Source organism: Ctenocephalides felis, unplaced genomic scaffold, assembly GCF_003426905.1.
Source record: "Ctenocephalides felis isolate EL2017-DRISC unplaced genomic scaffold, ASM342690v1 CF-g0.4_SCAFFOLD_01492, whole genome shotgun sequence".
NCBI lineage: Eukaryota > Metazoa > Arthropoda > Insecta > Siphonaptera > Pulicidae > Ctenocephalides > Ctenocephalides felis.
Genome location: NW_020537646.1, coordinates 4551101 through 4577591, shown reverse-complemented (window position 1 = coordinate 4577591; position 26491 = coordinate 4551101). Strand labels below are relative to the sequence as shown.

General features: G+C 28.8%; 1 protein-coding gene across 3 annotated transcripts; it reads right to left on the bottom strand.

Moving 5' to 3' along the window:
• Nucleotides 1-772: 772 nt before the first annotated feature.
• Nucleotides 773-25764, bottom strand: LOC113369887 (kinase D-interacting substrate of 220 kDa B-like). Of its 3 annotated transcripts, none has more exons than XM_026610493.1 (23): nt 22448-22813; nt 11409-11540; nt 11110-11342; nt 10836-10998; nt 10676-10744; nt 10305-10526; nt 10035-10238; nt 9804-9947; nt 9602-9734; nt 9368-9532; nt 8978-9185; nt 8712-8874; nt 8012-8647; nt 7734-7925; nt 7384-7651; nt 7133-7298; nt 6884-7062; nt 6571-6809; nt 6314-6472; nt 6049-6240; nt 4658-4772; nt 2211-2368; nt 773-1240 (listed from the first exon to the last, which is right to left on the bottom strand). In XM_026610493.1, the coding sequence occupies exons 1-23, from the start codon at nt 22595-22597 to the stop codon at nt 1058-1060; spliced, it is 4473 nt and encodes a 1490-aa protein (XP_026466278.1). In that variant the 5' UTR covers nt 22598-22813; the 3' UTR covers nt 773-1057. The 3 variants fall into 3 exon arrangements, with proteins under 3 accessions (XP_026466278.1, XP_026466280.1, XP_026466279.1); XM_026610495.1 differs by lacking the exon at nt 22448-22813 and adding an exon at nt 25640-25764 and having other exon boundaries at nt 774-1240; XM_026610494.1 differs by lacking the exon at nt 22448-22813 and adding an exon at nt 20542-20672 and having other exon boundaries at nt 774-1240.
• Nucleotides 25765-26491: the final 727 nt, after the last annotated feature.

Genomic DNA, 26491 nt, shown 5'->3' with positions numbered 1-26491 from the left:
TTAACAAAATATGAACATCATCATTGTTAAATAATTATGCGATGTTTTATATAACTTATTAAATTAAATTAACAGGTCAAGAGACTCATTAAATCACACATGTTTTCCTAAATAATATAAGAACAGGCCTCATAGCAAATATTAGGCCTACTAACATTCATAATTAAAACTATACGTTCATCAGAAAATAACAATAATGATAAAAAACACTAAGTTTAAAATTTTATGTAGTTTTGGATTCTAACGATAATATTATATAAGAATAATGCAATTTTAATAATAATATGTTATTAAAAAAAGTTAAAGAAAGAATGTTGAGATATATACGCGAATATTTTCTAAATTGTATAAGTTTGATTTGTGCGCTAAAAACTTCTATGAACTATTTTTACCTGACTTAAAATTTATAACATTATCTAAATATAATGTTTAATTCATGTACATATGACGAACGTTAGTTATGATATTTTTTCTACATCATATTAATCAAATACATTAGCTCAAATACATAAAAAAACTATGCAGCGTAAACTAAAATCTTAGAAATAGTAATATTTACGGATTAAGTATGTAAAAATTATACCGATTTCTAAATAATGTTTATGTACTTTCACAGTATAAAATAACTAAACTATTTATAATTATAGTTATATAAAATAAATACGGATTCATAAAAAAATATATTTAAAGCTATATGGTAACAAATATGTAACTACCCCAACAGCATTAATTAAAATGCTCTTCAACTCAATATTTTTGTTGAAGTCGGATTATAAATCAACAAATAATTGGTTGGTAAATATTTATATAAAAACCGTTAACTAAATACTTAAATAAATAAAATGCCATAAACAAACAAGCCAATATCAATCCTCATCTCACCAAATTCATGGCGACATTACACACTAATCGAAATAATTCACTCGAAAACCAGCTTCAACATAGTTTAAGTAACAATCTATACTTCAATATCTTTGGATTTAAGTACGTATCTAATAACTTACCAAAGCAATTATAATCTCAAAGTAAACTCTTCTATTTGTATCTTACATTCTAATTAGACAGTGGGTACTATGTGAGGTTCCAGAGCCTCCGATGAGGCAGTCGTCAAAGGCGTGACAAGCGGAGCCGATTCGTCGTCTGAGGCCAAATCGTGCGACCTGTCGCGCCTTGATTGAACAACTAACGTTAAGGTAGCTGGCCGTCCGTGGTGCGAATTTCCTATTTTATCCTCGGAAAACTGAAATAGAGGAAAGGAAATAAAAATCAGAAAATTGATAGAAATGATAAAATATACGTGAATGCATTGCAATATTGTATAAAATCTATTTTTGACCAGGAAGATTATGGACTAACTAATTTTCACTCACATCGCCCGACAATTTTACAATTTGACGTTGACATCTTTATTAACAAAGTCTAATAAATTTTATAATACATTGTAGCGTAAATTAAAAACATTTTTAAGCAAAATCGTTCTAAAATTCTTACGATTCAGCCTTCATTCAGTAGAACAATAAATTTGCTTATCAAAAATAAAGAAATTAAATTATTAATGAGAATATGGTTTAAGACTACTCTAAGTTATACATTTTTTACTTAATTATCTAATAAAATTTTACTAAATTATCTAATAAAGTTACCAAATAAATTTTTTCTTATATTATCGTCGCAATTAGTATGTTAAACATGTTGATATACTTAAATAATTAGATACTCTATATATAAAAATATATCAAATTTCATAGAAATGATAACTTTCTTTTATCAAATTCGTTTACTGACATAAAAAAAATTATATAACCTAAACTCAACATCTGAGAATTTTTTTCATGATATATAGAAAAATACAACTTTTCTTAAATTAAGCGTTTATTTTATACGATAAAGTGATGGAATTTCTTAAATTTTCGGGAGTTCCAAAATCTTTAAGTGTTCCAAATAGTATCTGTAAAAAAGTAACTTATCTCATGACTAATAATATATCAAAATCGATTTCCTACACTTATCAAAATTTATAGCTAATTAAATTTATCAACGCGATAAAAACCGGCAGATTACAAACGATTATTTTTTATTGAAACAAAATTATATAGTTTATTGACGTCAAAACACGTTCCGAATGACGCGTGTGATTATGATAAAATATTAATAATTTGATGTAATCTATGATTTAATATTATACGAAATTTAAATATCAAAAATCATACTTCGCCATTAGTAGTTTTGGACTCGTAAGAGACGTGTTTTCCTGGTCCGATCTTTAGGCTTCCGGAATGTTTTAAAATTGAGAGTTCTCTCTTAATATTTGGAGGTGTACTGGGAGCTGATCTTCCTCCATTTGACACAGGCACGGCATAAGTCTCATCTGTAAAGGAAAAATAATATATGTAAATAATAAGTTCAAAATTAATTAAGTTTTAGTATGTTAAATAAAGAAAAACAGTGACGTATTAAAAGTTAACCAGGCAAAAGAAAAAAATTCTGATTCTTATTATTATAGTGATATTTACTTGGCAAACATAGTTTATAACTAAAAAGCACTAAATAGTATTTTATCCACTAAAACCACTTATTTTATTTAAGAAATATACCCAAAAGTCCTCCACTGTTATAACAAACAAAACTCACCACAACCAAGTGAAAGCAAATCTTATGCAAACAGTCATTCGTTTTATATTAAAGATAGCATGAGTAAATAAATAAGTATACAACCACCATTATAACCAGAAAATTATAGATATAAATAGACTTTTACATTATTAGTTTATAAACATTAGAAAAATCTAGTCTAGAAGTAAAAGAATAAATAAAACATCAAAAAATTATATAGATTTATTTGAGATTTTGTTTTTAACATTGAGACAATACTTTGACAGATTTCTAAATATATATAAGTACAATACAAGTTACAGCGATTTAAAACTAAATCACAAAAAGAAGTATAAATGTAAGTACAATTTAAGATACAAAGTATGAAAGGATTTATAAGTCGATTGCCATTCATATAAGCAAACAAAATGTGCACCAAACTTCAGATATAAAGTTATAAGCAATAGCATAATTTGAAATTTAATTTCCATGCAATAAGATTCAATTATTTTTATTTACTAATTGACAAATTTTAGTTATTTATTGACTTTTTTACGTAACTAAGAATATGCCAGAAACATGAGATTATTAATTATATAACATTTTACGTATTAAAATCTAGCTGTCTAACAAAATCTAACAAATTCAACTAAAACTTAGAAAACTTATTTGTTGTACGAATTTTTAAAATATTCTGCCGCATTTATTTATGAAAAAAAATCATCTATAAATGAACAATCCAATTTGAATAAAAACGAAGATGAACGCAAATTTAAGATTTGATACATAGTCGCAAAATTGTTAATTCGAACAAATTTTAATGGCATACAATTATTTACTTTGGCATAGCTAGATTTAATTCATTGCAGATTTTCTTTAATATATATTTGGAAGACATACGTACATTTATAACTTTATACTGATATAAAAACAAATAGATCTTATTTTTGTTCAAACTTTAAAATACTGCCTAAGATGCAATGTAAAATATACAAAATAACTATTTATCATAAATAAGGTTTAAATAAATGCAATATTATTTAGACATTTCGGTGGTCAATAATCACAAATATTAATTAATACAGAACCTACTTTAAAAATATAATCATATTCATAATTAAAAAATCTAAAATTGATATATAAATATACTAGTACCATACTTTAAATAAATTTTCTATAAATGCAAATTTAAAAAAAAAATCACAAAATATATCACGATATACTAATCGATATCAAAAATGCAATAATAGAGATAACTACGGACAATCACATTTGACTTAAAATATAGATATAAATAATTGTATGTAGCCTACATACTTTTGCATAATCAAATATATTCATAAAACTACATTAGAGAAATAAAACGTGCATTTAATATACGAAAGTAATGCAAGTACAAGTGTAGCATTAAAATATGAAGCAGTTTTAAAAAGATATCCTATTGAAGCCAAATTTAATATCGCAGATTACTTTGAACAAATTTTCTATCAATTTAATTGACAATAAAATATAATAAAAATACAAATTGATTGCATAATAAATAGTAGTAATAATTTTCGAATGAATTAATTGTCTACTTAAGTACATATTGTAAAAGACTACACATGCTAAATTCGTGTATTAAAACTTTGGCTTACTAGTATAATTACATTGGACAGTATTTATGCCCAATAAAAATATACTAGGGTATCTGAATATTATTCCAATTTGGCTTTATAACTCATTATTATTTTAAACTATATTAATAAGTAAAAATGATAAATATTAAAGCTCATTTATTCACAAAATCACTGCAGCGCACCACAAACTGTGACTCTCTACCAAATCAATCCAAACCGTGAGCAAATAGCAGAAAAATTAAAATAAAACCCAATAAACCAAATAAAATCTAAAAGCAATAATATGAAAAGAAAACAAAATCATCGGTCGACAATGTGTTCGCAGATTTACAAATGTGCGTCATCCGTGAACACATTTAGCGATATCGGCGATGTCAACAGATGAGTGTTGTATCCTGAGTTTTGGTGGCCCGCCACAAACGGATTGACCACCCCTGTTGTCTCACCTGCGTTGCCGGTTCCATTTGTTTTCGGCAAAGAATCGCCGCTGAGGACATCCTCCAATGCTTCCTCGTTAAGAGTTTGCAATGCGCCGCATATTGTTTGCTCTTCTAGGGTCACCTGGAAATTGAAAATTGGAAAATATTAATAAGCAGAATGGAAAAAAAATCTCAAAGTAAAAATATGTATTTGATAGAATAAAGAATTTTCTTATAACGATTGAAATAAAAAAATAGCATAATATGGACCAACGTGCTATGCATGCGCTTTCGGTAATATAACAGACAATCAACCAATGGCCGATTAATTAATAAAAACCGTTTTTTCTTATTAATCCAATTACTAGCTTTCCGATTTTTTAAAAAAAAATTCCAGATATCTAACTTCATAGTTATGTTTTCTGGATGTTTCAAGTCAATTAGAACCTATTTTCCCCAAATTTGAAATAAGTATGTGTATTTGAGCAATAGTGTGACCTTCCGAAAAAAGAGCTGCACCGATTTCAAACATTTATAATCCATTTAATGAAACTCGTTAAAGAAACAAATAAGTTGAACTTAATAAAATTTGCCTTTTGAATAAATGTTTTTTCAAAAATATAATTTTGAAAATTTCGACGGATTGAGTAGAAAATACTCAAATTGAGCAAATGTTGTCTCATGATGTTGCATGCGTTTCTAACCATATAAATATGACTAAAAATCATTCATATTAAAGAAATATTTTAATAACATGCAAGCATAAGGAGTAGAATAGTATATAAGAAGATCGTGCAAAAAGTTTAATCGAAAATCTGTTTAATGGAATTCCTCTAAATCTACTCAGCAAGGCTGAAAATTTTACATTCGAAGCTGGAAATGCTAAAAATTTGGAATATATCACATAAGAAAGGTGCTAGCAATATTTAATAAAAAATGCAATCTATCACAAACCTACTTTTTGATCAAAATATACCACATGCCAAAGAAAAAAATCTAATCACTCATTACCAAACTTACTTGATATTCCTGCGGTGTAAACTGATAGCAAAAGTAGAAAGTGATAATTAAAAAGCTTCTTGTGTTCAAAACATTTTTGCATAATGTTATTAAATGCAGAAGTACATTTTGTGTGTTTAAATGTTAGCAAAAATCTAATTGTAATGATAAAATTGGTTGCCTGATGAAAATTTTAAGGAGAATTACAATTACAATTTTCTCTGAATATTTCAATTTTGAAATAATTTAAATGTTAACTATTCAACAAGTCACCAATTGTATTATTTAGAAATTTCTTCAAATAAACGCATGTGCATAATTTTGTGAATGCTGTTCTATAATGTCTTCAGTAAATCAATTCATTCATGTGTTGTTTCCTAATACACTACTGTAATTTTTTCTAAATTAAAAACACTAACCTGTTTCTCAATAGTATCAGGCTTGATTCTTGGCGGGACAATGGTATGAGCTATTTCTTCCTCTTCTTGATGGGGTCGTTGATGACAATTCCAAGGAGCTTGTGGGGTCATTTCCATTACACGCAATCCTTCAACAAACATTCGGAAAACTTCCCAATGTCCAAATGTAATGCCTAAAACGCTTTTTAATTCCTGAAAAGCAAACATATAGTAAATTGTTGTGTAGCTTGTCTCAGTTGAGCTGCATTGTTTCTATTACACTTACCTTAAGATCACAGTTTGCTAGTACACGTCCTGTTACACAATTTTGATGTAATTTAGGAGCAACACTCGGTACTAATGGTTTTAATTCATCCACTTGCAACATCAATTTTTCTATATCATCGCAACTCAATGAAGACAAACGGCAAGGAGGAATGTCAATCTGAAAAAAATACAGAATTTTAAAAATAAAACATGTTGGACAAGAATGAAAGAAATAACAATTAAAAATATTCTTGATGTTATAAAATTGCTAATTACCGGTAAATTAAAAGGCGGCTCGTAGTTTCTTGGATCATTTTGCATTGGTCCAGGCCACCATTGTTGCATATTAGGTTGTTGCTGAGGAGCATTAATAATTGGTGGTACCAAAGTCGGTCTGATCATCTGTTGTGGCATCCACGGCATTTGAGGAACATTGGGAATCGGTTGCCAAATACCAGTCGGCGGAGATCGAACATTAGTTACTACCGATTCGTCTTCCATGTTTTGTTGATCCTCTAAAAATTAATCGATGTAAATTTTTGATATTCTACAGTAAAATAATATATAAGCGATATGAGTTTCTTTTTACCTTTAAGTACTTTGCGCAAATATGGATCTAAATTTATTGTAAACGGCATAAAAACTCTCAAATCAGCAACTTGCAAGGTTGTTTTATGCAGAGACAAGAAGGCATCTAATTTGCGCTCATCCCTATCAAGTTCCAATAAAGGCGCCGCTTCTTTCAAAGCTGGTACTTGTGCCCGAACCCTAAAAAGAAACAGTAAGTAAATTTAAATTGATGATCATAATTATATTAAATTAAGTTTTTGATGCTTACTTGTCATATAAACTGTGCAATGAAGAATTATCATCTAATCTATCTCCCATGTTGTCATGATATAAGACTATCAAGCTTGCTCTCAGAGGCCATTGTTCCGTGAGATTTATCCAAGAACATAATCTGTACCAGTTAAAATCAATATGGAATGCTTTTAACAATCGACCTGCAACAAAAACCAAATTATTAGTTTATGAATAATTACCGGAACCTGTTGCTCAATGTATGATATTAGAAAAATGATTACAGACCTGTGATGTATATTACATTCATCAGACGACGCATACTCCTAGGATTAACATCGCTAAAGTAATCGTCCGCCAAAAGCATTTTGGATAAATCCCAATGCGGCTGAGTAGAACTACCAGCACCACCTGCAGTTCCAACGCGATGCAAATTAGAACCTATGGAACTTGCAATAGAATCTGAAAGACGTAGTTTACGAGATCCTCTTGGCGGTCGAAGTTTTTCTTGAGATGCCATTAGTTCTGAAGCCGAAGATAGACGACGATTGGATACCTATAAAATTACACATAAATAAATTATGATCCTAATTATAAACTAAATCCAAACAAAATCTGAATAAAACAATAGTACTAACCGATCCAGTTAACATTTCACCATCATCTTCTTTATTCCTGCTTCGATGTACCAAAGCAGTACTTTGGGCGCGTTGAGCTTGACGCAAGCCAGAGTTTTGTAAGTAAACTGGCAAATGCACTAAATTTCGTAAGAAATCGTGACCTCCTATACTGCCTTCGCTGAAAACACGCCTGCTCTTGGATTCGACTGCCTGAAATTAAAAATATATTGCAAGTGTTCATTTTAACTTTAAGGTTCAATAATAATACTATTTATGGTGCTAATTATCAAATATACCTTTGAAATAATATGCGGATCCACTGCTAAGAGTACTATGAACGGTCTCTTAGGTTCCGATAACAGTTGATGTACAGAATTCAACATAGCAATTATTTTCTCAACATCACAACTGTCCAAAGCATCTATGATACCAACTAGTCTGCTCTGTTGATTCGTAAAAGCATCCAAACACGTAACCAGATCACTCATAAGTGCAACTTCGTTAGCTAGTCCAGTAATTGGATCGCTGTTATTCTTAATTGCATTCTGCAGATGGTGTTTAGGGCCAAAGATCAATGAAACAGCGGCTCTTCCTAGTGATTGAATATTAGCCGTCAAAATAACAGCCAACCCAAGTCCGAGAGCCATAAGTACAACTGTTAAGTTAGAATCACTTATCGATTGATTTGCATCCAGCAAGCAGTATAATCCAAGACTTGCGGTCGCTATAAAAGCAAGCAGAGTGACTTCAAACAATAAGATATTAGGAAAACAACAAAAACGACGAAATCGCCAGCCAGAGTTGGATTTAAAAGGTCGTGGTCGAAATGCTCGGAATAAGCGCGTTGAAATAAGACCATAATCGCGTTCTATCACTTCAAATAAAGATGTTAACATGTGTACCATGGCTCCTTCGCCGTCTGCGCCTGCGCCCTGAAAACATAAAAAATATTAGAATAATTTATATCAATCATAATGAAGAATAATATTATCGTACTTTGTTTTGATCTGCAAAGTAAAAATGTACTGGGTCAGCCGATGGTGCTGACGATGCTCTTGGTCCAGGTGGGTGACAGAATAACACTTGCAGTAACAATTTCAAAGAATTCAAACGTCGATTTATTGACACGTTCAGATTGTAGGGCCAATAGCAATCATATCTACAAATTAAAGAAAAATTTAAATCAAGAGAAAATTTCGATACGATTTTTTAAAAATCTTTGAAGAGCAAAATAGAAGTACTATTTATTTCATAGTTATTACCTATTGCTGGCAACTCTGAGCGATAAATAAGCGCTAAGTAACACTCCAACAGTAATCAATCCAGCAGCAAGTCCCCATATCCAAGAAAATGTACCCAATCCAGTAGCAAGACCAACTAACAATGCGAGGTGAGCGCAAAGCCATACTGCTAACCAAGGAGCACCAGCAACTGGTTCACACCATTGACGTGCAAAACTCTTCATTTCCTCTAAAAATTGAATTAAACTAATTTTCATTTAGAGAAATAACAGATAAAGCAAATTATTAATTAAAGTCTTCTATATACTCAATGTATATAAAGTTTTATAGGATAGGCTAAATTTTGTTATTCTTTAGTTTTTTAAATTTTTTTGTTTAAATAAAAACTTCTCCCCTTTATATAAATTTTACCTTTAAGTTTGGAAAGCAGAAATGATTTTCCAGAACCCCATTTAGCATATAATCCAACTGTGATAGGCATAGTAAGCCCTGGATCGCTTAAAATATCTGCAAGAGCACTGCTATATAATTCATATCCAAGCATTCCCTCACAATCCTCATTTGTATTGAGTCTTCCTGAAAACGGAAATATCAATTTAATATAGCTTAATTAATTATTATTAATTAAATGATTAATAAACATACTGGCTCCATAAATTTGTCCTAAAATTGTTTTTGGATGATGCATATCAATGTTATATGCAGTTTCTCCAGCTTTATTTGGTCTGTATAGCAACTGACTATGCTTAGGATTTCTAAGCAACACTTCCACTATCGCCTAAAAAAAATTGGAACATAGTAACCAATAGTTATTAAGTTTATTATCAACATATTCTAATCGAAATACTTTAGATCTCGCTCTCATTGCAATGTGAAGACATGTATCTCCCTTGAAGTCTACAGCATTAATTTTAGCTTTTTTATCTAATAGCAATGTTACAATTTCTACATTTCTAGTTCTCACAGCTCTTAAAAGTGCGGTGTCCCCATCCTAAAAAAAAAAAAAATAGAAAAATCTAAAATATAAAGTTTAAAAAAAATTCTAAATTTTATGTTATGACATATTTCAAATACATACCTTAGTTTGTATCTCAAGATCAGGATTAGCAGCCAACAAGAGCCGTACTATTGCAGTATGACCCTTTTCTACCGCTGTATATATGGCAGTTTTTCTATCCCGACCAGGAACATCTAGATCAGCATGTCGTTTCAAGAGCGATTCCACAATACCACGATGGCCGCCTTTTACTGCATGAATCAATTGACTATCACCGGTCCTGTCCTAAAATATAATATAAATCATTCGTTAAATTTGTTACAGTTACAATTATATATAATTTAACTTTACCTGCAAGTTAACATAAGCACCAGCATTTACTAACATATGAGCAATTTCTGCTAAGCCTTCCCGGCAGGCAATGGCAAGTGCTGTGGCTCCATCCGAGTCTAATGCATTCACATTTGGTTTATGTTGAAGTAAACGTGAAACAACTTCTTGATGCCTATTTTGAACAGCCACTAACAATGGCGTCCAGGAATACATTCCGGAAGAATCAACACTAGCACCCGCCTAAGAGAAAGGGGAAAGATTTTAATGGTTAATTCTCTAGACACCAGTTTGAATTTAAAATACATAATATTACACATTTATATATTTGCTTAATATTATGGTTGCATTATGTTATACAAGAAGTCATTGCAAAAATATATATTGTTTACCTTCAGAAGTATATCCACAATTTCTAAGCACCCACGTCTGCAAGCCCATACTAATGCTGTGGTTCCGTACTAAAATAAATAAATATGAATATTAATTTCATAAGTTTGAAAAAGTAAATATAATATATGAAGGATCATGATTATATTATGTTATACATACTTTATCAGCCACATTAACTTTGGCACCTCGTTCAACAAGTAATCTGACGACTTCAGTGTGCCCCCTTCCTGCGGCCCAAAGCAATGCACTTAAGTTGTATCCACCTCTTGCTTGCACGTCTGCTCCTGCGTCTAATAAAATGCGAACACATTCTGTATGCCCCCTATAAAAATAAAAATTATAATGAAGCTTTCAAAGTCAAACTAAATATATTAAACGTTTGTTGTTAACATATATCAACTCTATTACTATTTTTAGATTCCATTCCTCCTACCTGTATGAAGCCCACAACAATGGTGTCCAACCACCCATGTCTCGGTGTTCCTTTGGCGCCCCATGCTCAATTAGGGCCCGCAGCGGCGCGGCGTGACCGTTGCGGGCCGCAAAGTGCATCGCCGTCCAGGAATCATGATCTTCGGCTGCGGCATCTGCTCCAAGAGATAAAAGCTCGCGACAGAAAGGCGATGAACCCCTCGAGGCTGCCAACATGAGAATGGTGGTTCCATTCTGAAAAATAAAAATATATCAAGGTAAATAATAGAAATATATAGATATTGTAAATTTTATCATTACCTCGTCCCTGTCATCTACTTGATGTTGTCTACTGGATAAAAAATCTCGTAGTGCCTGAGCATCTCCGGCATCCAGGTACGAAAGAAGTGTCCTATGACCCAACGAACACATCAGGTCCGAACGGTCGATGGCCTAGATTAAATTAGAGGCTATTACACACAAACTTTAAAAATGCATTAGTTCTGTTAAATAAAAAAGCACATATATTGACCATGGTAAATTCAGTAAAATTTCCACAGTATTTTAAACACGATTAGAATCAAATCGCATTCGATATAATTGTCAATATTTTTATTGGAATTTATAAAATATTACAAACATAGGCATATGCATTATCATTGGCATATTATATTTGAGATGTGTTAAAAAAAACAAGATTTTGTTCAAAACATGAATCAAGGATTAATTTTCAAAAGCAGTAACAATTTTAAGATTAAAAAATAAGTTTTAGTTATACAAAATCAATCTATTTTTCAAATAATCTATTATTCATTCTCACACCCAAAAACTTGCCGAGCAATCCGCAATATTCCGCAAAGCAAGCTGGTAATGTTCAATGCACATGACACAATCATACAGTCCGTTAGTACAAATTCACAAATAAAAACAATATGATTTTTAGTTTTTTTTGGTTTTTACCCACTTTTGTAAGTTTCAGTACGTACAACATCTGAAACCATAACCGTTTAAAACGAGATCAAATGAGAATGAAACGCACGAAATTTAAAACGAGATATACAAAATTCAGCAGTCTTCGTTGCCAGGAATTCTCACAAATCATTTAAATAGTACTAAAATTAAATACAATTTTATGTTGCAAACTGATACGTTTAGAGGAAAATGATTATTGGATTAGTTTTCTGTTATGACGTTTGGCAAATATGTAGCAATCGAACGAATTATACGAGCGTATATTAATAAAAACGCGCAGAGATTTCAAAACGTTTTACTGAAGTTGGAAATATTCATTAATTGGAAATAATAAATTATATTAAAAAACATTAACTCTATTACCACCACCTCCTTCACTCAATTATGCTATATTAAGCAATCATAAAAATAGTATTTTTGAAGAATCTTCAATGAATTTTTAAGATTTTAGGTCATCTAAATCCTACATTACGATATGCTTGATACATCACGAAGAAGATGATTATAACAAAAACAATAGAAATAAATATTTTTATTGATGTCACCATCTGCTTATAGAAGAAGGAACTTATAAATGTACATTTTGTAATAATTTATAGTTCCCCACATCAAGTATATGTTCCTGAATAATGGGACCAAGAGAAACAAATTTAAAATGCAACCAAAGCTTGAAACATTACTTTTTCAATAATTTCTGATTGCATACTAAGTGTGACTTTGGCAAACGCTGGTTGTAACTTATGCTAATAAAATATAATATGATTGGTTTATACTTAACCCTTGTTTAATTTTGATCAAAAAGATAAACGGCACAAATATTTGGTACATAAAATTTATAAATATATTCCCAGTTGTTAAAGCGATTGTGTTAATACATTTCGTATGCAAACCTGGTTAGTTCAATATTATGGTTTGTCCAGACAAATAGTTATTTCCACTCAGAACAAAGCGATCGTAACTTCCAAATAATAGGCCACAATGCTATAATCGCACTTAGAATACGATTCCATTTGAAACACGATTGTTTTTACTCAAATAAACTTCAATAAAAACACTTCAAAAAGTTGAACAAGAGAAGCACTAGATACGTAAATGCTGTTGCTCTTAAAGCAATGCCCCGACGTTGGGCTTCCTTTCTCTCGCGCCAAATTACCTTTTAGAAATACTTGGCAAGGCTGTTATTGTTTTAATCTAAAAAGGAATGTGTTAAATAGGTTGCTGCATACTACTGCATCCATTCAATAGAATAAAAAGATCAGAACCACGGAAAACATTAAGAACAAATTTAAAAATTCATTAATCAAATAGCACAAAGTTAAATTAGTATTAAATTTACGTTGTTGCTGAGAGTTGCCATAATCAAGATCACTCATTCTTCGACATGTTCGTAACATTTGTATACAAACAATTGAAAACGTTTGTCTATATGTTTTAGAAACGAGAATAATTTCAGCGCTTTATTACTAAGTAGTAAATTTTCCAAGTGTATTTGTAATTAATTGTGGCCATGCATAACAACAAACTTAGTCACACTGAATCAGATCTTAAACAATCTGATGAAAACATAGTAAGTCAAAAAACAAAAGATATTTGCTAATAAGAGCCTTGTTGTATTGTAGATTCAAATTTAATGATATAAAAAAACTTTTCAATCAAGGCAAACAGAGTTTTGTACAATTGAAAATGAATCAAACGCTATAAGTACATTCTTTATATTTTTTACATCAATTAGGAGTGGATAAAAAGCATTATTAATGCACGTTTTCATTATGCTATATATATAGAAAAAACTGAAAATATAATGTGAATCAATAAAAACAAGTAAATTTCATTTCTTTAGAAGAAATAACCTGTCGAGTTACTAAAGTTGTAAAACCGTTGGATTCATGTTTTTGAAAAAAAAAAATTGAGAATGATCCTAATGTAAGGTAACTAACTAATCAAGTTTGACAATTCTGGCAAGCAAAAATATTTTAAAAGCACTTCAAAAACATACCTGTTGAATAAACGTTGCTGCCAAAAATAATACTTTTTTACTTCTAGTGCTGAGTTAAAAATTATCTCACTGACAAATAGACTACATAAATTTTAAATATTGGTTTATTTTAGACAATACGTGTATTAAAAAAATAATGAGTGAAAAAATATTTTGATGATCCAAGTATAGAAGACTTCGTAGATATACATACTAAAATACAAGATAATATATTTTCGCCGGAACAATATTTTTTTTGACTGGTGTGAAATAAAAACAAGAGTTAAAACAAATGCTTAAAAATATTGTTAACTCTTCAAATATATAAATAAAGCATTAACTTCTTAATTGTAAAAATTTCGCATATGCATCACCAAAAACATAGAAGTAAATACAAAATTAGGTACGCATGTTATTCAAGCAGCAGTAGCTGCTCGTCAACATCGAAGATCAGGCGACAATTTTTCAATTTTTCAAAAATAACAGAAAACTTGCATGAGTCTAAAAAAATATTTGTGTAAAATTTTATTATTAACATTATTTTAGCATTTGGAATGTAAAAGGTGTCGTTGGACACGACTTTGGTACAAAAACAAGTTTTCCAGAAAAAATCTCATGCAAGTTTTCCATACAAAAGTATTCGAATATAAACAAAACAAACAAAACAAAAAAAAAAAACATAAAACAAAAAAAAAAACAAACAAAACAATAACCAAACGCACACAGCGAAAAAAACCAACGTGCTATCAAATCAAATAGCTAATTCATCGAACCGCGCTCTGCCTTCTTAGGCCGAACGAAAAACGCCTATTCTGCGCATCGCTGGCTGGTGCCGTAAACCGTCAAGGGCGGGAACCTGGTGCCCCTTTCTGGTATCTCAAGACGCAGAGGCCTATAAACCTGAGTCGGTTGTGGAAGTGCAGGCAATTGGGCAACACTGGCGTTCCTGGACGTGCCACATTGCGTGTCGGGCCGTGCAGACCACGAACAAGAGCCCGAACGTGATCAAATTGCTCTTCTTTGGGCACCAGACGGCATAGTAAAACTGATGATTTATGGGCAATATTTGTGTATAACAGATGTAGAAAAATACTGGGACGCTGATGTTATGCAATGATTGTTTAAATGAAGTATTTTAGAAAACGCATAGGATACTCGATTCAAAGACAATTTCATTTCAAATCGTTAGTCTCAAAAAAATCACTATAAGATAGGAACTAAATTAAGAGAATTATTTATATACGTTTAAATCAATTATATCACCTTTAACAAGTTTAAGGTTTTGCTAATTCTACTTTAATCGATTCGCAGTGTTAACGATTCTATATATTTAATATTACACTTTGGTTTTCAATTTTTATTTGACTAATTGAACCAAAAAGGATTAGTTGGAAAATATTTCAATGGAAAAAAATTCATAAGGCATAAATTTTCGTAATCCACATAAATAAAATTACATATTAATTCACCATAATATTTAATATACAAATAGCATATTTAATCTCATCAACTTTTATCTCTGGCTATATTTTTTACACTAAATTCTTTTATTCTACATAAAATACAAAACAAACTGAACTTACTTGATTTTATAACAATAATCTTATACGAAGCATACGTGCTTCCTAATCGGTCAATTTATAGAAATAATCAGCAGAAATACACTTCTCAATTGATCTTAATTATCAACTGATATGAATATATATTTTTCTTGCATATTTTCCATCAGACCTACTGTTTATTAAAAATTGCAAATAAAATTTAGTATCAGTAGTATAATAACTACAAATCAAATATAATATCGAAGGGGTAGCAAAATTTTTAGAATTATTGCTATACGTTAAAAATTATTGATTTAAGCCAGTAACAGCGATCAGAATTACGTGCTCTATGTTGCAGCAATGTCCACAAAAGGCAATTTTCACTTGATATTATATTTGAAATCTATAACCTCAAGTGAAAATTTGACATCATACTGCTTGATATCGAGCTTGTCGAAGTTGGGATCAAACCCAGGACTAGTTTGTGCTAGCCCACGTTCTTAACCATTACACCATTCTGGTTCCGGTAAACGTTATAAATGATACAGATTCTGGTTATAATTAAAATTATAATCAGTAGAAGAAAACCATGAGAACTATCGATAGTTGTGTATAGTTCCCCTTTGGCGCAAATATTTGATATATAATTCTCGGAATAAAAATTTACTGACATTTATAACAATAAACATTCAACTTAATCATCATTCATGATAATACTATCCAAATATAGTGACATAGTATATAAAGTATTCATATATAATACGATAGCTTGAGAACGTTTACGATCACATGGTTATTATATTGATCAAACTGTTTGGCAATAAAGCACGTTTTTAATTTAGTTACATTACAGATTATGTCACAATGGCTTCGAAATGATTCTCAAACACGAGCTGGACAATTGGAATCAATTAAAATACCAAAGAAATAAAAATATACTGGAATGAAATTATGTTGAGAACGACTGTAATAATAAAATCATTTTACAGAAATCGATTTTAAGCAGGCACATCGTTCAACTCAATTTGTTGTTTTTCTTTATCAAAGAATAATTATTTTTGTTTCCCACGTAAATGACTGTTAATGATGTCATTCGTTTATTGTTTTGATTTTTTCATTTTTTAAGTAATTTGTGAGCTTTGTCCACAGAAGAAGGGTCAAACTGGGTCTCAAAACCTACAGATGTCATACTAAAAAAAATTAAACTCAACTTAGGTGATCTTTTTTAATGGATGTCTTCTAAAAACTATGGCTCAATTAGAGCAACAGTAAGCTACTGAGGTTTCGTCAAAAAATAAATAAATATAAAAATTTACTGAAAGCAATGATAGTGAAAAGTTCTTTTATGTTATACCGTCATAGTACATGTTCCAAAACTCCAAATAAATTTGCATTATTCATTTTCTGATTAAATTTATGGATGACTTTATTTCAAACTTAGTGGAATGTTTACTTGTGGTCAAGTTGTTTTATAAGAATTAAACCGCATTAGCAAAAAAAAAACACTAGCATTACCAAAAACAAAGAATATTTTCTGTTAAATTAATAAAAATTGATCCAACAAAATTTTATGCATAAAATTAATGAATATATTATGACATAAAATGCTTAGCACTTCGTAATATAACGATGCTAATTGTTTAATTACAATTGCATTATGCATTGCATTATGTAAAAAAACATCAATTTGAAATAAAATAGTCAAATTTTTATAAAAAAAAATTGCTAATTCACAGAGATCAATAATGATTATTTATATGTTTAAATAATTTTGTAATGAAAAATTGATTTTATTAATTTTTATACTTTCTCGTGAAAGCATTTACCAAAAATTGTGGTAATAATAAAATCAAAATAAAAATTCTGTAACACAGATCTTACTCAGAGAGATATGGTGATCGCCCTTTGTACTTTCCATATTACAGTTTAACAAATACTGGAAACAAGACTCTAAGGCACACAATCCAGTGAAGATAATTTAAAGTTTACTCGAATCTGATGTAATATATAAAATATTTGTTGTGAACAGTTCTACTAGTGATGTGTTTATTAATTAATTTTAAAAAATTTTAAAAAAAATGTTTTCAACCTAGTGCAAATTAGTCAAAACTACTCTACTGTGGTTCACCTGTAGCTCATGCTGATTGTGGTGTCTTCGCATTGCTTTAAACATTGTCACTTAATAAAATTAATAATTAAAATTAAAAAATTCAATTTAATTTATTTCTGATATAAAATTGTTAACCAAATTTTCTAAGATTTGTCACATCTTCACGTCTTAACTAGTGCAAGAGTCACGAACTATTAAAAATCGTATCGGAGTTGCTTGGGGTTTTTATAAGTTACTAATTATGTAAGTAATTCTCAAACTGTTTGTCAACAGTAAGAATATAGATTTTATCTCGTGATAACAGGATTAAGTTAAATTTGAAGAGTAATTAATATTTATACAGTTGATCTATAGTTATTGATACAGATCATACATATAATTAAAATATAAAAAGAATTTTTAAATTTTTTTTATTTGATTCATCATAGTAACAATTATAATAGCTATAATATATATAGTCTTTTATATTAACAATTGGAAATAATCTCTGGTTTATGTATCTCCTGGCTCTCTAGCTTTAATGCTCATAAAAGCTTAACTATATTTTAATTAAATAATGAAATATTTTAATAAATATCACATTTTTATTTTTATTTTATTCAAAATAATTTCATATAAAATTATTTTGAATGATAATTATATTGGATTTCTTTTTAAATTGTTTAGTACCCGATTCAATAATCACAGAAATACTAAAAGTTGGTTGAAAAATGCAACTAATAGTTACGTCTCAAGTTTCAATTTTATTTTAGTTTTAAGTTTTCCATTAAATTGATATCCACGATATGTTTTCGGGCTATCATTTCTTCTTGATAAAAAAAATATATGAATGGAACAACAGCAAAATTTATTTTAAAATCCCTGATCCTTATTTTTCTTGCATGACAGTCTACTCTTAATTTTCAAAATCAAAGTTTTATTTCTAAATTTTCATTTTAGTATTATCACTGTTTTTTTTTATTTTAATACCCTCGTATTGTTTCTGTTGAAATCCTTAGCATCTTGAAAAAAAATCATTTTATTTTTGTTCAAATTATCCAAATTCTGTATTCGTTTTACCAGATTACACCATAGTCTTCTTTTTATTTTTTAATTATACGACCAAGAATTTATTATCCTTGACAAATATTTACAGTAAATCGAATTACTGATTCATCCTTCCGCATTTTCCATTATAATGTACCCAAAGATTTACATTTCCAAAGATGCATTTCAAGTTTACCTTTTGCGAATATTTGAATAGCCTAAACGACTCTAAAAACAATATGTTTTTCAGTAATAATTCACCTGTGAGTTTACTGAGCATATTTACATTTTATGATTACACTGCCCATATTAGCCAACCAAATAATCAGGGTCACTTTAATTTTCTGATTAGATTCCGCCAACGAAAATAATTGCTAAGGTACACAAGAGTTACTTGTTTATATCAAAGAATCTAATAAAATTAGCTATAAATTTAATTTCAGCTGTAGAAGAAATAAATTTAAAAAAAATAAATTCAACGTTTCAAATTCATCCTGGAATGCATTTTAAGCAATTTCTTACAATTATGTTATTCGGTAGATAGAACTTTTTAGTCCCCTATATTTCCCATGTTTTTTGCGTTTAATTTACCATTATTTTATAATAGATATCTAATTAAATATTGGTTAAATAATAAATTTTTTTAAATATTTATAGCATAATATTTGTTTATATAAAGTTTATTAATTAATTTGGTTTTTATTTAACATATATTTTGTTAATTAAATATTACGAATCTAATGCTCCTGGAGCAATTTAAGAAGTTTCGAATATCTTGTGAACCGGTGTACAATAAAATACAACTTTTTTCATATATTAACAACCATTATTATCGACAACTAATTGCATAAATTTAGCATATAACCACACGGTAAAAATGATGGATTTTATTTTTTGCACATGTGCATTAATGTGAATAAATTATTAAATAATTCAGTTTTTTATACGATTACCGAGGACTTACATGAAAATTACTATACTGTATAAAACTATATAAATCATTATATCATGATATTGTCAAGAACACATTAAAATATTAATTTATTTAATAAATTAAGTTATTATTTGAGTAAAAATTTACTACGGAAACTATTGCAAATTTTAATTTTAATAACCATAAACAGTTCCACGACCAATACTCTCCAAATGTTTCTTTTCAAATCCTTAAAATCTTAAGAATTTTTTTTATTAGATATTTCAATTTATATAATTCTTCAATACTCGATGTTGCGATTTTTTAAATTAAAATTAGAATTTCAGTTAAACCTAAAGTAATCAAAAAAAAAATTATCTCTGTTACAATAATATGCTTTGTAATTAATAAACCAATAACATATGCAATAATCACACAACTCTCGCTCTTGATTTATGATTTATAAGAATTTTATGCAAATGACAATATTTGCCAATTTTTGTTATATACCAATTATGAAATATAAAAATGAAATATTCAAAAAATAAGTAAAATGTTAATAAATACTTCGAGTATAGTTAATACTATACTAATACATACAAATGAATTGGTCAACTACTGGGTTGCCATCCATTCAAGAAGCCATATTATAACATAAAAAACAATTACTGAATGTTCTAGGATGACAAATTGCAATTAAAAGTATAACAAAAAAAATATGTAAATAAATAAATATAATTCCTCGCTTCTGCAAATGCTACTTCTTGTTCAAAATATATTCAATTAATGATACACCAAGCCAAAACAAATACGAAGGGATTATCTAAATCCATTAGTAACACATAAAAGAAGCTCCAAGGCAAACATTTTTGTTTCACATAGACGAAAACAGTGCAAATATTGTCCGAAATATTTACCGAGATAAATTCGCAACGATTCCATAGTCTTGTGTACAGAGACATGGCCGGAGCACTAAACAATCACCACAAAATAAACATCACACAACACTTAGAAACAAATAATTCTACTGCAGAAAAATTTGTTGTTAACTCAATTAGAGAAGCAGACCGAAACTGATGGTCGAAAATAAACATTTCTGACAAGAATGTAGTTGGTATTGCCCTATCGAAATGTCAAAATATCCACGTGCCAGGAGTTGCATTATCTATGAAAATTTAAAATGCTACATGAACAATGTACATAAGAAATTATCGCACGTATTATATGTTGCATTACACTTGATCTTTATACAAAAGAGTATGATTAATGCAATAAAAGTGATTAGATAAATTTACAGACTTGGGAGAAGAACTTACATAGGACTTCCAATGACTAAATGAAGCTAAGAATCACTAGTATTTTTTTTTTTTTTAGTTTTGCAGGAACTTTATTTAAAAGGTTCACTGGCTCTTGGTTCAGTATCAATTTAATGTGTACTCCTGCGTCATTATTTTTTTATTTTACAAACTAGAAGTTTGTACGTGAAAACTCACAATTTTGATGTTAGGAGAAAAAACGTATTTCAGATGAATGCCAATAATGCCAATGATTTATCGACATTTCTGAAGAAGTATGCCTCTGTGGTAAAACTGTGGGTCAGCAACAACTGGTCTCAGGTTGGAAAACCACTTCGATCAGTTTGATATTAATCAGAATTTTACTTGAGACTATATATCCAAAATATGATATCAAGTGGAAATTGCCCTTGGAAAAAGTTGGATTGTTGCAAAAAGAATAAGAAGCAAAATGCTAGTCAAATATGTCACAACTAGAATAGATAACTACTTGATTCTTTTTGTAATACCACAATCTAATTAATTACTGATTTCTTCAACAGTTCCACGAGGTGTTGTGTTGAATCTTCCCCCTCTATTTCACTAATATTAATGATATATTTTGAATTTTATGCAGCAATGTCAGTGATACAATAAAATTATTTTCATTTGAAAACATTTTTGAGATCTATAGTTTCAAGTGAAAACATATATCACTACTTGTTGATATCACTGTCCGAGTTGGATATCGAACCTGATATTTTGTGGTCGCAAGACCAAAGCTTTAACCCCTGTGCCACGGAGAGCCCCATACAATTAATATGATATGCAAATATTTCAGCGATTAAATTTGTACTTGTCTATCAATATTGAAAAACTGTACAATGTATAAAAAGTATTCTTCATTGATTTTCCTTCCTTACAAGCAATGAACCAAAAAAACCACATGCTTTTTAGTATAAATAAAATGTTGTACAATCATCGTTCTGAAACTTTTTTATTGCCTCAAACTAATATACAACAAAATTTTTTGAGATGATTGTTTTTTACAATTTTTGTCGATTTGAACAAGCTTATAATACCGATATGCAGATAGCAACAAGATCCATAATTGTTTGCCAAACATAAACCTTCCTTATCCTAATATCTCATGAATTTTGCAAATATTAGAATACTACTGGTATCAATTTAAAAAATCTTGTTCTTTTCAATATCTATATAGAAAATTATCAGATGAAATATAGTTTTCGATATAAGCACGAATGTAAATTATATTCAATCAATTATATAAGGTTGTCAAATATCTCCCTTCCGCCTTTTTGTATTTTAAACCAAGAGCAGAAAAGCGGAAGGGAGATATTTGACAACCTAATATCATAATGTACGTTTTATATTCGTGGATCAGAATTTCTTCACCATATTTGTTAAATCACGCCTTCTATAATGGTTTGCTCAAAAATCAGTTACTACTATTAAGGAATATTTTCAAGTGAATTTTTACACTATTTAATGTCTCGAACAATTTATTATTATTTAATAATTTATTTACCACTGCGGAAGAATTCATGAGGGAAAATCTTTGTGATGACAATCTCAAGAAATTATAGTAGTGCGCAACAGATCCATAACCTCTTCTTGATCCTAAAACAAGAGGTGTCCTTTCTTCGCGAATCCTGTGATTTTTACATCCGGAAAACATTTTTATTGAAACTACAAAATATTTACACTGCCACTTAATAATAAATTGCCAAATTAATTAACTGATCACAGAACGAGTTAATAATTTTAATATAACAACTCCCGAACTCTTCACATCAACACTATAACTATACTGATCACTCATGTTTTAAATATCTTTAGTCCAAACAACCCTAGAGATTTTTTCTATATATTTGTATAACACTATAGATATATTACGGAAAATAACTGTGTTAAGAAAGGTAAATACTTTGTCAGTAAAACTGTATTGAAATGTGAAATCAAATTAACATATATATTTTTTTCATGGCGAGCACATCGTAGAACGTTGCACGAAGACTTTAACTCATATTTACAGAAGAATTATATTTATTAATATTTTAATCTTGTTTACGAAATAAATAGCTACATTGTTGCACTAATAAATGACTATTATATGCATTCAGTTTGATATATACAAATTTAATTCTTATTTAAAATGGGATAACAAAGAAGTATGACTTGCTACTAACAAATTCGTAAAGTAATGAACTTTAAAAGATTTATTGAAAATCCCATAAATTAATAATGCAAATTCATTGTAATTAATTGCAATTAATATAGTATAATAAACCCATCAATCGGTTATTATGAATTACAATGAATTGATAATAATTAATTGTGTTCAATCATATCGTTATTCTAAACATTGTATATTTATATTTATAGGTTAAAAAGACTTTGAACTACTTTATACAATACAGTATAAATTATCTTAATTATATTCAGTAATATTTAATAAATTGGTCTGTTCGATTTATAAAACTTTAGAAACTTTAAAATTAAATGTTTACGTTTATTTAACGTTGCGATTTTATTCTGATTAGATTTAGGATTCTGCTATATTTTTATTCAAATTGCCACTTGAAACTAATTTTAAGTAAAAATCACAATACAATGTTTACCAATTATTGAAAAATTAATTTATATTATATGATATAAAAACAAAATAAGCTAAATCAAACATTAGTGCTCAATGTTTATATTTATTTAAGGTTGTGCCTTTATCCTGATTAGATTTGGTTTTTACTATTATTCCATTTAGGATTCCACTTAGAACTTAGCGAAAATCACACTGAACCTTTAATAAACCGTTTCACAACTATAAACAACTGATTTTTTAATTTTTTTTATAATAAATGAGAACAAACTACACACTACTTTAAGAATGTCACGATGTGTACAGAGAGACATCGACGCGCATCTTATCATTCGACCTTATCTGTTGACGCATGCATCTATAGACTATTTGATTAAGAATGCTATGTTTTGGTAAAAAAATGATTTCAAATCTAGATACGTGGATCACCAGCTTATAATAAAAGTCAAGTACTTTCTTCAATGATAAACCTACCAGAAGGTCAATATGCAAGATTATAAAACAAGGTTAACATTAGAAAGACTGACTTCCCATTCCAAATACCTTTCTGTTAATTATCTAAAAAAAAAATCCTAGCCAATACTCGATCTAAGCCCAAAAGATCAGTTTTGTAATGTAATCATATTGTAATTTATCTATCAAATCAACAAAAAATCAGAGACAAACTTAACAGTCATCAAAATTTCCTAGCAGTCATCCAATTCTCTATTAACAGAAGTCTACAATAGAAAATCACCACTCGATCTAAGCCAACATTTATATTTTATTGGAACAATTTTCTTAATCAATCTTTATTTCGTTAATTGAAAGAATACCTTATAATTTTATATTACAATCAATAGATTATCGTGTTTTTATATCTATCAAATGGAAAATTAACTGTTGAGTTGATTTTTCAACATGGCATTAATTTAAAACAATGACTTTCGTCCAACAAACAATTGTAAATTATCAAATTTGCTAAAAGTCCTTAACAGCTGTAAAAATACCATCTAAAACGACTTAAAGAAGACATCCACGAAAATTCTGCTACGAATAGAAATTAATCTTAAACCTATTTTCTATTTTTCATATAGAAATTTATTCTTACTCTTACTTAATTAATTTATTTGAAGTTCAAGTAATACTGGTAATTTCTATTCATTTTCATTTATATACATAGTATATTTTCTTTGTTATATTTGATAGATGTTCATTAAGGACAGTTGTAAATTATCTGGTCAATAACAAAATCTATTTAATCGTTAAACAATATCGCTTCGAGTATAGCATCAAAGATTTTATTATATAGTGTATCGAAATCAATAAATATCCAAGTGTATTATTTTCAGAATTCATTTATGCTAGATAATGTATTTAATTTTTCAGTATTTTCCAACACATATAATCGAAAGATATGTGATATCTTAGAATTTTTCAAAATGTATAAAGGAATCAGTAATGGTACTGAAATCTTATATAGGAATTACTTATATTTTTGTACATTATTCCTTTATTAAGGTTTTATATTTATTGCACGTCCTTTCATTAGATTTTTTTCTAATAAAGTCTGTGTGTTGATTGTAATTGAAAGTCATCGGGTTATATTTCAATATTATATTTGTATACTTTAGTGATCATGAATCACTATATTGTGAATGTGCCTAAAATTCTGCAGAAATGTATTAGAAATACACAATATTATAAGGTAGCCCAGTAACTTGAAATTCATATTTAAATGTTCACGATGAGCAATAATTCATCACAAAAGTTTAACTCTTTCTTATGTATTCCTATCATTTTCTATAATTTTTAAAAGAAGTCAAATGAGACAAGATAGAAATAAATGACAATCTTATGTACATAACCATATATAAACTATTAATTCAAATTATATACTTTTATATACAGAATGAAATGATTCTAACATGAAGTGGACATGAGTCACAAAGAAACATAAGGTGAATGAGGGACCTTCTATGAAAATGATGATATTTACATATTATAGATATAAATTTATATAAAAATGATACTAAACTTAAATCAAATATCTACTTAAACATTACACTTTAAAATAACAAAGCACAAATTTTAAGTGCATCTATATAAATATGATAAATGAAAGAAATAATGTAAATGACTTACCTTAAAATATTAATTTATTTAAAAATAAATTCGTCTTGTAATTATTTATCACAAATGCCAAGTGCGGCATTGGTTTTTAATCCAAATTCTTTATATCAAAACTAAATAAAATCAATGCAAAATTTCTGACTGTACCACTGATTTAATATCACATGTGATTCTTATCCTTAATTATTAAGTTACTGAATTATCAAATTAGAATTACTTAAAATACTACATTAAGCTGATGTAGCAAACAATTGCCCTAAATTATATTTTTAGTTAATATAATAAATACATTTGTAAGTACTATAATTTGACAGTAGTCTGACATTGACAACTCGGAGGCCAATAACTACAACTTCATATGGTTCTGATTGTCAGCGCTACCAACAAAATAATAGCACATTAGACGTCAGTTGCTTTACTCTCGTTTAAAATGGCCGCTAATGAAAAAGTAGTTTAAATTCAAAAAATTTTACCTTTTTGTTTATAAAAATTAATTACACACGTTTATTTTTGAATATCTAATATATTTGTGCTTAGTGATATGATTTCATTTCATTCCAGGAATATAACAGGGCCTCCGAACATATCACTGGTAATAACATTAGATTTTTTTTTAAATTGGCGAATAATAAATAAAAATTATTTTTGTTGGATATTTCCAATATAAATTTGTACATATGTTCTTGCTATAATTGTTGATTAATCATGCTTATTACAACAGTTTATAAAGAATAAATTTATTCATGTAACTGAAATAACGACATTCACTTCATAAAGAGCGCACAAACTTGACATTACAAATAATATTCAGATACATTTAATGAAAACATATAGATTTGATTAAAATTAGTGATATTATACGTT